The 14,235-nt window shown below is 46.3% G+C and overlaps 1 protein-coding gene across 3 annotated transcripts; it reads right to left on the bottom strand.

The window, feature by feature from the left end:
• Nucleotides 1-1,003: 1,003 nt before the first annotated feature.
• On the bottom strand, nt 1,004-11,365 carry Znf7 (zinc finger protein 7). Of its 3 annotated transcripts, none has more exons than XM_028778821.1 (5): nt 11,292-11,365; nt 9,864-9,907; nt 9,372-9,498; nt 4,661-4,777; nt 1,004-3,351 (listed from the first exon to the last, which is right to left on the bottom strand). In XM_028778821.1, the coding sequence occupies exons 2-5, from the start codon at nt 9,864-9,866 to the stop codon at nt 1,589-1,591; spliced, it is 2,010 nt and encodes a 669-aa protein (XP_028634654.1). In that variant the 5' UTR covers nt 9,867-9,907; nt 11,292-11,365; the 3' UTR covers nt 1,004-1,588. The 3 variants fall into 3 exon arrangements, with proteins under 3 accessions (XP_028634654.1, XP_028634653.1, XP_028634655.1); XM_028778820.1 differs by having other exon boundaries at nt 11,062-11,317; XM_028778822.1 differs by having other exon boundaries at nt 4,661-4,774; nt 11,062-11,317.
• Nucleotides 11,366-14,235: the final 2,870 nt, after the last annotated feature.

The following is a 14,235-nucleotide window of genomic DNA, read 5'->3' as shown; positions in this document are numbered from 1 at the left end:
ACTGACTGCTCTTCTAGAGGTCCTGAGTTCAATTTTCAGCAACCACATGGTGGCTCACAACCATCTGTAATGGGATCTGATGCCCTCTTCTTGTGTATCTGACAATAAGTAATGTACTCTTATAAATAAAATAAATCTTTAAAAAGATGAAAAATGTATAGTGTGGAGAGGAAACAAGCACTAGGAAGCTTAAGCTTGTAGTCAAGTCATGTGATGAAGACACAGTCATTGCGTCATAAGGGGTTAGCACTATTATAGAGAAGCTTCCTGCTCTGAACTTGAACAACAGAAAAGATGCTCTCTAGAGTAAGATCCTGGGCTGGAGAGATGGCTCCATGGTTAAAAGTACTTGTTGGGGGTGGAGAGACCACTCAGCACTTAAGAGCACTGACTACTCTTCCAGAAGTTCTGAGTTCAATTCCCAGCAACCATATGGCAGCTCACAACCATCTGTAATGGAGTCTGGTGCCCTCTTCTGGTGCCTCTGAAGAGAGCAATGGTGGTGAACTCATATGCACAAAAGAAATAAAGATCTTTGCCGGGCAGTGGTGGCACACACCTTTAATCCCAGCACTTGGGAGCCAGAGGCAGGCGGATTTCTGAGTTCGAGGCCAGCCTGGTCTACAGAGTGAGTTCCAGGACAGCAGAGAAACCCTGTCTCGAAAAACAAAACAACAACAAAAAAAAGTAAGATCCTAACCAGCTACGTCTCCAGAATTTTTCTTTTTCTTTTTTGGTTTTTGCCTCTGCCTCCCAAGTTCTGGGATTACAAGCATGCACCACCATGCCCAGGATTTTTTCTTATTTAATTTTTAATCTTATTTTTAAAGACATGGTCTAGATGAGGTTCTGCATCTGCCTGAGTGCTGTGCTTGCAAGCCTGTACCACCTGGCCTGGATCTGTGGCTTCCCTTAAGCTGTTTCCTAGGGCTCCCAGGCTTTCCTGATACCTATTTCTTATCTGTGGGACAGATTCACTTGGGTTCAAAGTACAGGCTACACCTTCAGTGTGACGAACACTTTTATTTAATGGGTAAACATTAAAACATTACAGAAACAAAACATTTCCCAAGTAGACTATTCTTTAAGAAGAAAATCTGAATCTTCCCCAGCATCCTCAAGTTTCTGTTAGCTTAAATTACCCAAATAAAATAAGGCTTCTGGCTCATTCACAGTTACATATTTATATAGTGTGGTGGTTTGGATGAGAACGGCCTCCATGGGCTCGTGTTTCAACACTAGGTAATCAGTTGGTGGAACTGTTCGGGAATTATTAGGAGGTATGGCCTTGGAGGAGCTGTGTTACTGGGGGTGAGCTTTGAAGTTTTTAAAGACTCTCTCCATTTCCAGTTAGTTCTCTCTGCCTAGTAATTGGCTGTCTCAAGATGTGAGCTCCAAGCTGCTCTAGCATCGTGCGTGCCTGCCTGCCTGCCTGCCTGCCGCCATGTCCCTGACATCACACTCCTTGCCAAGATGGCCGTGAACACTCTCTGAAACTGTAAGCCCCACAGAAACTCTTGTAGAAGTTGCCTTGGTCGTGGCGCCATTACAGCAAGAGAGAAGTAACCAGGACATGGAGGTAAATGATCTATCTCATGTGAATTTTTTGGTGCTGAGTGAGCCTGGAGCTCCGATTAAAAGCTTTGCCACAGGCACTACACTTGTAGGGCTTCTCTCCTGTGTGAATCCTCTGGTGGATAATCAGGTGCGAACGCCATCTGAATATCTTCTCACACTCATCACACTGGTGCAACTTTTTTACAGCATTCACTTTTTTATGGTTCGAAAGGGTGGAACTTTCAGTGGCACTCCCGAATTCATAGTACCACTGGGCTCTCGTGTGTATTCTCTGGTGTTCAATAAGGTATGAGCTCCGGCTGAAGGCCTTCCCACACTCACTACACTCATAGGGCTTGACGCCAGCATGAATTATCTGGTGTTGGAAAAGGGTTGAGTTTTGACTGAAGGCCTTTCCACACTCACTACACTTATAAGGTCTCTCCCCAGTGTGAATCCTCTGATGGCTGGTGAGCTGTGTGCTCATACTGAAGGCTTTTCCACACTGGATGCATTCATATGGTTTCTCTCCCTTATGGATCCTCTGGTGGTAAATGAGGCTGGAGCTCTGGCTAAAAGCTTTCCCACAGTCATTACACACATAAGGCTTCTCTCCGGTGTGGATTCGCTGATGTTGAATCAGGTGTGAGCCCTGGACAAAGCCCTTCCCACACTCGTCACATTTAAACGGCTTTTCTCCAGTGTGAGTTCTCTGATGGCGAATCAGTCGTGAGCTACAACCAAAGGCTTTTGTGCACTTGTTGCACTTATAAGGTTTCTCTCCAGTATGGATCAGCTGATGTTGAGTCAGGCGTGAGATCCACCGGAAAGCTTTCCCACACACTTCACACTTAAATGGCTTCTCTACAGTGTTATTTCTCTGACGGGCAATAAGGCTTGGGCTCTCTGAGGCTCTTGGCATTTGAGATTTCTCCCCAGTATGCATCCTCTGATGCTGGGCTAGAGTTGAGCTTTGGCTAAAGGCCTTGCCACACTCCTGGCAGGGGTAAGGCCTCTCTCCAGTGTGAGTCCTCTGATGTCTGACGAGCTGTGATTGCTGGCTGAAGGCTTTTCCACACTCTTGACAACTGTATGGCCTTTCTCCTGTGTGGATTCTCTGATGATGGATGAGGCTTGAGCTCTGACCAAAGGTTTTCCCACACTCCTCACATCTGTAAGGCTTCTCTCCAGTATGAATCCTTTGATGCTGAATCAGTTTTGAGCTCAGGCGGAAACCTTTCCCACAATCCACACATTTAAATGGTTTCTCTCCAGTGTGGATTCTCTGATGCTGACTGAGTTGTGAACACAGTCTGAAGACTTTCCCGCACTCCTCACACCCATAAGGCTTCTTCCCATGGCAGTTACTAGTGTATTTCTCCTGTATGCAGCCAGATGCTTTCTGACACTCCTGACATCTGTATGGTCTTTCCTGTACATTCATTTCATATGGATCCAGGTTCAAACCTAGTCTAAAGACTCTGCCACACACTTCACAGTTTTCTGATGTCCCCTTCACTCGGTCTCTCTGGTTATCGGGTTGATAACCCAGCTCAGTGGCCTGCAGCTTCTTACATTCTTGGAGAGCATCCTTTGTGAAGTTCTTGGGCATCATGGTCTCACTATTCAAACGGTGCTTCTGGAAAAGTGAGCCGCTCACTCTTAGCCCAAGGCTTCTTGGGCAATTCTCTGACCAGACCTTAGAATCCAAATTGTCTCCAAAGCCAGGAATCTGCCTTTTGAGAAGGTTCGTGTAGTCACAGGTCTGCTTGTGATCAGTTCTAATAGCAGAGTCTGAAATAAACACAAAGTAAAAATGTTCCTTACATCTGAGGTCTAAGGTAGAGACAGCCAGGGACTTGGGGAAGTATCAGCACTACAACACACCCCAAGTGCAAAGAGTAGCAAGGAGATACAGAGGGAAACCCTCACAAATTAGTTCATTGGACAGTGATGATATGCTTATGCCTACAAGACAGCGTGCTGATGGCCTCATGTGTTAAGAGGGTCCACAAGCAGAGTCCACCCTATTGGGCACCGAGGAATATTCTACAGTATGTAAAAAATGAGATGGGACCGAGCAAGCCCTGAGGACAGAAAGTCAGTCTAGAATTCGTCAGAGGCCAGTGGCCCCCAAGCATGCTATCTGGCAAGTAAGGACAAAAGGGGGTCTGACCAAAATACGGGAGTGAGACTGGGGCTGAAGAAGAAAGAGGTGGTATCTTAGCAGGATGGGCTCAGAACAGAACTGGGTGCTCAACCTGTCCATGGCTGTCCTCCAAGGCAGTCTTCTCTGAGAAGGACCCAAACCGCAAACTCACAACTGGCAAGCCTTGCTATAGGTTTGATGGTTAGTTTTTACTGACAAATTGGCACCATCTAGGATTACCTGGAAAGAGGAAACCTTGACTAGAAACTCCAGATCATTCTGTGAGATTGTCTTGATTGATGGTTTATTATGGAAAGACCTAGCCCACAATGGCCAGCATCAGTACTAAGCACCTGCATCTGGACTGCATAAGCAAGCAAGCTCAACATCGGCCAGAGAGGAAGAGAGTAACTGCGTTCCTCCGCGGTTGGTGTGTCATTTTCTATGCTGATTTCCCATTAGGATGGCTTATTACCTGGAAATGTAAACTGAAATAACTCTTTCCTTCCTAGGTGGTTTTAATCAGAATGTTTTATCATGTGTCACAATAAGGTTAGAGTGGCTATACCCAGTAGTTCATACTGACTTCTTTCCTGGGGCAAGTTCATGTAAGGGTCTTAGTGCCCAGAACCCCCAAGAGGCCCTCATGACATCTACTTTCCTTCTAGACTCTCCAAATCCCCATAGGCTACCTGCTTGTCCTGATCCAGATTTTTCTATGAACATTAAGTACATGACACATAGCCACTGAATGGACAAGTGTTTTATGTGGATTAGTTTTCCCAGAGGTGGCCACACACCTAGCTGTGGTTCTTTCTAGGGCTGGCCTCCTCCGCAGTGATCCTCAGCAGCCCAGCCTGGTGATTAGGACTCACCCCAGCCTCCTACTATTTCAAGACCTCACCTCAGCTCCTTCTTATTCGGACCTTCTCTGTGACAAGGCCTGGGCCTCACCTGTCTGGACAATCCTTGGTCCCTCTGTCTCCTCTGCTCCCTGTAAATCAAGGACCCATGGCTCTTGTCCTTGCTCCAGCCGGGAGATCAGTTCAGGCTTAAAGACCAGGAATCCTGCTGTGTGAGAGAAGGAGATGCTGGAAATATGTTCTGGAGTCAGCTGCCCTCCTAGTTTCCAGCCTTGAAGGACAAGAGCTGAATACACACACACACACACACACACACACACAGACACACACATGCAGAGCCTATTTGGGAGGGTGATTAGAGATGAGGCACTAGATACACCTGACTCCCTTCTCTCCAGCTTCTTAGACTAGACAGAAAGGGGCACCTAGACTTCCACAATCTTCAGGGAACATTGTCATCACAGAATAGACTGGATCTACTCGGAGTACAAATGGAGCAGGGAAGATTAAGCCCAGGCCAGCACCATGTTCTGCAAAGCCATGTGTTTTCTTTCCCCAGTTCAAGAGGCAAGGATACTCCAAGAGGTAGGAGTAGCCAAGAAACAAAACTTGACTGGGTGGTGGGGGCCACGCCTTTAATCCCAACACTTTCAGGATGCAGAGGCAGGTAGATCTCTATTGAGTTCGAGGCCAGCATGGTCTACAGAGTTCCAGGACAGCCAAGACTATACAGAAAAACCCCGTCTTGAAACAACAAAACAAAACAAAACAAACAAACAAACAAACAAACAAACCAGTAATGAACTGAATGAAGCAGGTTCACATTACAAGTGGTGGTCCCAAACTCCCCTTATGGACAGTTCCTAAAAGTGGAGAAGGTATATCCAATCAGGGATCAACGCAGCAGGGCTAGAGACAGCTCAACAGTTAAGAGCACTCATCGCTCTTTAGTGGACATTTCCCAGCACCTACATGGCAACTCTCAAGTGTCCATAACTCCAGTTTCAGCAGGTACACAGACATACACACAAGCCAAACACCCATACACATTGAACAAAACCAGAAAGGTTAACAGAGCCCTAAGCTTGAAGCTTCCTCCAGGATTCTCACAACATGGTAAGGGAGGCAGAGAAGTGTACAAGACCCAGCAAGCATGTCTAACCTGCAGCCCACAAGCCACATGCAGACAAGGACAGTTATGAATGTGACCCAACACAAGATCATCAACTTATTTAAAATGGCAGGTGTCTTTTTGTTTTAGTAACTCAATTGTAAGGCTCTTGAATGGAAACGTTATCAAGGATTATGTCACAATATCAAAAAGTTAGACACATGGTACACCAACAGGCTCAAGCTTTAAGCTCAGGCAGGCCCCCACAATCATGAGGAAACAAACATCCTTGGGTCAAGCGAGGCCACGAGTCATGGACCCATCAAAAAATATACAACAAAACAGCATAGCCCAGAGGACATTAACCACAAAAGGGCAGTACAGAGGTGATCAGCTATTTGGAAATTAAGCAATGAATTATTAAGTGATAAGTACTTTTATTATGAGTCAAATCCTATACAATGTAGCTATATTAGTAGATAAACATGCCTTTAATCTCAGCACTTGGGTGATGGAGGGAGACAGCTCTCTGTGGTTTCAAAGCAGTCTACATAGTGATTTCCAGGACAGGGTTACATAGTAAGACTCTGTCTCTAACTAACTAACTAACTAACTAACTAACTAACTAACTAACTAACTAACTAAAAAGCCCTATCAAGCTGAAGCTCTGAATATATAAACATAAATCTAAGTTAAAAAGAATAAAAACAGTCAAAATAGGCAAGAGTGGACAAGAAAAAAGAGGAACAAAGACAGAATAGGACCAGTGGGTTGGTAATGTGTCTCAGCTGGCAGAGTGCTCGCCAAGCACACAGAATCCTGAGTTAAATTCCTAGCGTCATCACATAAATTGGGCATTGTGGCCCAGAGATGTAAACTTAGCACTTGGGAGGTTCAGGAAAGAAAACCACAAGTTCAGGTCATCCTCAGCTATGCTGTGCATCAAAAAGTCCAGAGGTCAGCTCTGGATGCATGAGACCACCTTGGGAGGCGGAGGCAGGTGGATTCCTCAGCTCAAGGACAGCCTGGTTTAGAGAGGACAGCTAAGGTGACACGGAGAAACTGTGCTGGGAAAAAAAAAATTAACCAACCAACCAACAAAAAGCAAAACCAAGACGGAAATCTTTGAAAAGACAATGAAAGTCCTTTAGCAGAATCCATCAAGGTCATCATAAAAAGATGCTAGTTAAAAAAAAAAATCTAGGGGTTGGAGAGATGTGCAGCGGTGAAGAGCACTGATGCCCTCTTCTGATGTGTCTGAAGAAAGTGACAGTGTACTCACACACATTAGATAGGTAAAAATCTAGCCAGGCATGGCACACGCCTTTAATCCCAGCACTCTGGAGGCAGAGGCAGGTATATTTGTCAGTGTTTGGCCAGCCTGGTCTACATAGTGAGATCCAAAACAGCCAGGACTACATATTGAAACCCTGTCTCAAAAAGTAAAACAAAGGACAAGATCTGAATAGACTGATGGGTAGAAAATGACAAACTTAGTAAAACAACAGAAGCCGAGCAGGCTATCAACAGCCAAGGAAACGCAAATGGGGCCAAAGCAAAGACTGGACAGTGGAGTGAGATGCCCGTCTCAAAAAGAAAAAATGTTCAGCAACTTGATGTCGAAACATGTTTATTATAAAAGCAGAAACTACACGGAAAGACCAACAGAGTTCCTTTTGAAACTGGGTAGTTGGGCCAGGTGGTGGTGGTGCACACCTTTAATCCCAGCACTTGGGAGGCAGAGGCAGGCGGATTTCTGAGTTCGAGGCCAGCCTGGTCTACAGAGTGAGTTCCAGGACACCCAGGGCTACACAGAGAAACCCTGTCTTGAAACACCCCCCCCCCAAAAAAAAAAAAAAAACGGAAAAAAAAAAAAGAAACTGGGTAGTTTGCTAAGGAGCCACTGCAGACCCACTCACAGGTACATAGTAACTGCATGTGCAAAGAGCCTGAGAAGACGGGTAATGTCACTGAGAGCCATGCAAAAGATGTGGCTGCTATACACTAGGCAAGAAGGCTCAGGCACTGACCTCACAGAAGGTAAAATCTCAAAGAAGAAAATCATCACCATTCCTGGCAGGCCAGGACCCCATGGGATGACTAAGCAAGAGGAACAATGTGTTTTGCTTCTTATTACAGTGGCACAGGATAAACTATATGTGAGTTTAAGACAGCTCTTGAAAAGTATAAGAGAAAAAAAAAAGAAAAGTATAGAGTAAGTTTAAATTGTTGGTGCCGTCATCAGTAGTACCCTGTGTTAAAATTCAAAGGTGTGGGGGCTGGAGAGATGGCTCAGTGGCTAAGAGCACTGACTGTTCTTCCAGAGGTCCTGAGTTCAATTCCCAGCAACCACATGGTGGCTCACAACCATCTGTAATGGAATCTGGTGCCCTCTCCTGGTGTGTCTGAAGAGAGATACAGTATACACATATAAATAAAATAAGCAAATCCTTTTTTTAAAAAAAAGTAAAATAAAATATATATATAAAAATTCTAGGTGTGTATTTAATGTGCTTTATGTACAACAGGTCGATTTGGTTTTGGTGAAATCTAACACAAGATAACACCTAAATACCACAAGTCAATTAGGCGCAGCAACCATCTAAAGAAGAAAGCAAAGGAGCTGCACAGAGACAGGATTCCAGAACTCACAGAACAACAACCACTGACAGGACAGGACACCCAAAGCCTCAAAAACCAGACACCTACTTTCTTTATTGTTGTTGTTTTGGTTTGTTTTTTGTTTTGATTGTTGTTTTCTGAGTAGACCAGGCTGACCTTGAACTCAGAGACTGGCCTGTATCTGCTCCCTGAGGGCTGGGATTAAAGGTGTGCACCATCATGCCTAGCCTGTTTGGTTTGTTTGTTTTTCCCTTTTTGCTTCAGTGGTGCTAGGCACTGACCCTAGAGCTTCATGTGAGAAAACACGGCTCGACCATTGACCTGCATGCCCTCCAGCCCTTATTCTACCCTCCTGATAAAACCTCGAAAAACTGGATTTTGCCAGTCTAGACTGGATAAACAGTTATAGGCCAGTTCTAAAGTTGAGAGAGGTACCTGATAAACCAACTACACCCCTCCCCATCTCCCCTACTCCTGGTCCACCAGCCCAGCCATCCTCTCAAGAACCCAGGACACTCTCCTGTTGTAGGGTACCACCATCATGTGGGATCAGCTCTGAAGGGGGCTCAGTAACAGGTGAGACACACACCAGCCAGCAAGGAAGGCATTCCACTCTACCACAAAGTTGAAACAAGATACAGAGCTGTGTGTTAGAGCAGGCTGAAGGGATGGCAGCAAGAGCGGGGGTCATCTGATGGCAGGGCAGATGGAAAGAACTGACTCAGGTGTCACTGACACTCTGGTTCCAGAACAGGTTTCCCTGGAGATTCCGCACACTAACAGATCTTTCTCCTTTGTTGTTGTTGTTGTTGTTTTGCTTAAGCTATTTCAAGTGTGGGTTGCATTTCTCACCTGATAATTTAATAGCACGGGAGAAACAGGTTTCACTGGTTCCCAGAAGTTCACTTACCTAGCCTACTCACCTAAGTTGGGTGACGTGTGTAAAGCCTGGAGCTAGCCTGGCACACTCAGATTCAAGGTTTAGTCCCTAAGGCCTGAGCAGTTAGCATCCACACCCCGCCTCTGACAATCTGAGGCGTATGGAACAGACTCCCTGGAGTAGCCTCACCTAGTCCAGCCACACTGCTGTGGTTCTCCAGCATCACCTCCCTGTAGAGGGCCCTCTGACCAGAATCCAGACATTGCCACTCCTCCCGGGAGAAGTGTACAGCCACGTCACCAAACGTCACCGCCTCCTGAAAGGACACACACCAGCATCCAGATACCCTTAGGTGCCAGCTCTACTGTGGCCCTACCATATGGTACAGCTCAAGCAGGTGACCCATGGGATTGGATTAGAGTCACAGGGATCCTTTTGGCTCTTAAATCTTACGAGAAGAGAAGGGACTTAATCCAAGGGTGTGACCTTATGCTCCTCCCCACTGAACAGGCACAGCTACACTCTGGTCTGGGCGGACATATTCACCGCCTCAGGGATTGAGCTGGGCAAGAGCCACAATGAGGGTCAAAGCTAGATACCAGTGGAAAGGGTAGTTCCTCAAAGTAGGAAGTGGGGGCTTGACAGGAGTGGAGAGGGAATACAGGAAGCCAGGTTTCTTACCATGAGATTGGGAGGGTGGGATCCGCTTGTCTTGACTCAGACACCTGTAAGAAATCATGACAAGATCAGAGATCAGAGTGGAGGAAGCTCCCCAATTCCCAGAGTGATCAGAGGGACTTTGTAACCCCCCAGCTTCTTTACCACCCATGCCAGATGTACAGACACCCAGATTAGGCAAAGGCAGCACTGACATTTGAATATCCTGAGCCCCCTTGTCTGCATGGGAGTGCAGGCTTGAACCATGATGTACGGCTGCTTCGGGGAGGGTGTGTGTGTGTGTGTGTGTGTGTAACACACCTTTAGTCTCTTGAGTTCGAAGCCAACCTGGTCTACAGAATGAGTTCCAGGACAGTTAAGGCTACTCAGAAAAACTCTGTCTCGATAAACCAAAAATGAATGAATGAATGACATAGGCCACACATTCAACTGAACAATGAGGCAGACAACAGGGAATTTATAAGAACTTTGCCTTTATGGGACATCTAGTAGAAAAGACAAACAGCCACACATAAAATCACATCCATGATAGTGCTGAAGTACGGGGGACTAGAAATGTGTTTAAATGAGAAACTCTGGTAAAGTTTAAAGGATGCCTTCCCCCAGAAACCTAGGCCAAGCTGGTGGCTGAGGTAGGAAACACACTTCAGAACCTGAAAGTGGAACAAAGCTAGGCAGTCTGTGAAACAAAAAACACAAGGGACGTAGAGTTAACTGGAGGCAGTAGCAGACAGGGCCAGAAATAAAGGTCTTCAGAAGGAAAAAGAGAATCCCTGTTTGCATGTACCTAAATTCCAGAATAAGCTACAGCTGCCCTAAGTCACAAGGATGGCCACAACACAGGATTCGAGAAGTCCACTTTGGCTAAACCAAAGCCCTTGGGCCCATCCTGGCACACACAAACACCCTAATGTCAGGTCAAAATGGGAGGGCGGATGCTGGCTTCCTAGGTAGCTTTTATCCCAGGTATCTGGCCACTGGCTAACCCAAGTAGCAGTGAACAACTAGAAAAGGGTTCCCCTCTCAGACTCCAGCATTTGGACAGCCCAGAGCTGTCTCAGAAATCGCGGTCTCAGATACAGAAGGGCGAATCCTGAGGTGCCATCTGAATCCACAACCGTGACAACACTGTCAGCCTCTTGTCACCAACTCCAGGTCATTCAGTGGCAGAAATGAGATTGATCAGAAAGTGATTACTCACGGGGAACTAGAGAGGCTGCAGTCAGCTCCAGGCCTGGAGGGAAGGAGCCTTACCCAGGCTCAACACTGGAGCTTGAGAACAGGCTAGAGGAGCTGGGGTGCTCGGCTATTCAACTCGCATCCGCTGGGACCAAGTCCCCCGCCAAGCACTCACAACAGCACCGAGCCACCCGCGCCTTCCATCTCTTTCCCCTTGTCCTGACAACAAGGAAAGCAACTGCGCCTACTCACCACCCTGGTGGCGTTAGGGACCCGCCAACAAGCGAGCCACCGGAAACGGCTTTGCACGCCTATCCCTCTGTGTCCCACCCGGCCGACTTCCGCCCGTTCAGATCGCTCGCTAGCCAGCGCACCCAGTTGGTTCTCCAACCCCGCCCCCCGAGGTTACAGGGGTCGGGGCGGGGCCAGAAGTTGTCAGCCCGTAGAGTGCTGGGCTAGCGCCTGAGAGGCGGGGCCGGGGGTGTGGCTGAAGGTCTCGGAAGGCGGAGACGCGACCAGCAGGCGGGGCCAGAGGATGCATTTCTGATGAGAAAAAGCCTACTCAGCCAAAGTCTCTAACCCCCAAAACCTTTACCAAAGGCTTTCCCTTACCAAAAGTCCCTTTGGGTCCCTGAACCTTAGAGATAGAGCCTTGAGGAGAAAGCACATCCTAACTTCTCAAAAAGGCCAGCTCCTGAGTAAACCTGATTTCTTTTCTTGCCAACTCCCCGTGCCCTAACATTGTTCTTCAATTGTTGGAGAGCCTAGGCCTTTAAATTCTAGTAACAAGGAGACACTAGCAAAGGGAACAGGAGGTTGGCAGAACTAAGTGAAGGATGGCATCATTGGTGATAAAGAAAGGAGTGTTTCAAGGAGGATAGAGGGCCTATTGTATCTGTACTGCTGAGAGGGTGTGAGGGGGGAGGACATAGCCTCAGAAAGAGGCACAGAGGGAGCTATGAGGAAGGAGAGAGTGTGTGTGCACACTCGCGTGCATCTGGGTGTCTGTGTGTGTGTGCTGTGTATGGGCTGTGTGTGTCTGTGTTGTATATGGGCCGTGTGTGTGTGTCTGTATGTTCGTGTGTGCCATGCGTTTGTATGTGTGCCATGAGTCTGCGTGTGTCTGTGCTGTGTATGTGCTATGGGTGTGGGTGTCTGTGGTATGTAGTGTGTGTGTGTATATGTATGCATGCGAGTGTGTGTGTGTGTGCATGTGTGTGTTGCAAGTGCATATGTGTATGTCTCTGTGCCCCGTGTGTCTGTGTATGTGTGTGCTGCCCCTTGATTTGAGCCTTTTCACCTCCCATCTGAAGGCTACCTGACCATTATTCTATGTCCAAAGTGAATGAAAAGAAAAGGAAATAAAAAGAAAGGGACATGTCTGCTCCTAGGTATGGTGGAGGAGAAAGTTTATTGTAGATAAAAGGGAGAACATAGCTAGAGGCAGGGACATCTGGGGGAGTCCAGAGTGGACATAACCCTGAGCTACGAGAGAAGAGGGGTGATGGTGGGGGAGCCACACTCAGAGGCCAGGAGGGTAAAGAGAGTAGACAAAAAGGCCAGGTGACCAAAATGGCTAGATTACATGGATTTCTGTTTCGTAGACATTTCACTATGTGTACACATTCTTTTTTTTTATGTATGTGTGTCTGTGTGACTGTCCATGGGTGCCAGGAGAGAGTGTAGGAACCCAGGACCTGGAATTACAGATGGCAGCGAGTCACCTGATGTGAGGGCTACGTGGATGAACAGTGAGGACTTGACTAGCAGTCGTCTCTCAGCCACCCACATACTTCATCTTCTCTCAGCCAGAGCCTGTTATGAAGCCCCTGTTCTTTCCGAACATTAAATACAATTACAAAGGGATTGGCTTAACCACCCACTGAGTCAGACAATTTCAGCGGAACTCATAGTATACCTTCAACGTATCCTTTCATTTTCAGAAAGAAAGAAAAAAAACCCTTTTTGGTTCAAGCTGAGCATGCAAAGAGATATTCCTGTTAGTCACATTAATTCCTCAAAAGTGTACTCTATGACACTGTACTGAGCACACTTGGGAATGTACTCTTTAAGGGAACATTGCTAGGAGAGGCTAGCCCTTATACAAATACTCGTAGGCTCCCTGGATTAAATCTTAATGCTTCCGTTGTTCCAGGAGGGCTTCGCTTCAGCTCCCTCCGTTCCACTGCCCTGCAGAACACTGATTTCAGAGCAATCCGAACTGCTGTCTCCCAGTGCAATGTCAGAGAGCCCAACTCTGCTTTACTTACTTGTATAGTTTTGGAGTTTGGATTGATTGGCAAGACCAAGTAAAAAGAAAACAAAAAAATATACATTGTTTTATAATTATAATCTCAAGTCAACTGCCTGATGCTTCACCCAAACACACACACACGTTGGTAAGAGAAAATAAATATTTAAAATAAAATTTTGCTCATAATTAGGGGGAGAAAAATATCTGTTCCTCCCCACCACGACTGTGCCAGTATTACAATTTGTAGAAAAGATGAATAAAAATCAGAAAAGCAGTTGGATGGTGGTTCACCCTTAATCCCAGCACTTAGGAGGCAGAGGCAGGTGGATCTCTGAATTTGAGAACAACCTCGTCTACAGAGTGAGTTTCAGGACAGGGATACACAGAAAATCCCTGCCTCGAAGTAAAAAAACACAAAAATAGCAAAGCAGCATATAGAGATTTATTTGTACAGTATCAATGTCATTGTCCTGGATAACTGGCTACTCCTCTGTCAATGGCTTCAGGCTAGTCCCACACCAACATGCCATTCCCTGGAGAAAATTTAATTTTAATTTTTCAGATTTATTTATTTTATGTACATGAGTCTTCTATCTGTATGTACACCTGCATGCCACAGGAGGACATCTGATCTCATTTTAGACGGTTTTGAACTCAGGACCTCTGGAAGAGCAGCCAGGGCTCTTATCCACTGAGCCAGCTCTCCAGCCCAGACATTTTAATTCTGTAAGAGTTTGTGTAATACTTTTACAGTCTCATCTATTGTCAGTTCCAAGAGGTCTGGAGTGATGTGCTGGATTGATGCGAAAATTCCTGATATACACCTCTGCCTGAAAGAAATTCCATGACTTGAACGTCAGTAGACACCAAAGAGAGAAGGTGTACAATTAGTGTTAGGTAGCCTTACTTTAATTTTGGCAGATGTCACACAAATGACTTTGT

The sequence above is a fragment of the Grammomys surdaster genome, unplaced genomic scaffold, assembly GCF_004785775.1.
Source record: "Grammomys surdaster isolate TR1022 unplaced genomic scaffold, NIH_TR_1.0 342, whole genome shotgun sequence".
In the NCBI taxonomy this organism is placed as follows: Eukaryota; Metazoa; Chordata; class Mammalia; order Rodentia; family Muridae; genus Grammomys; species Grammomys surdaster.
Note: the sequence above shows the minus strand (reverse complement) of the source record. Positions and strands in the feature narration are given on the sequence as shown.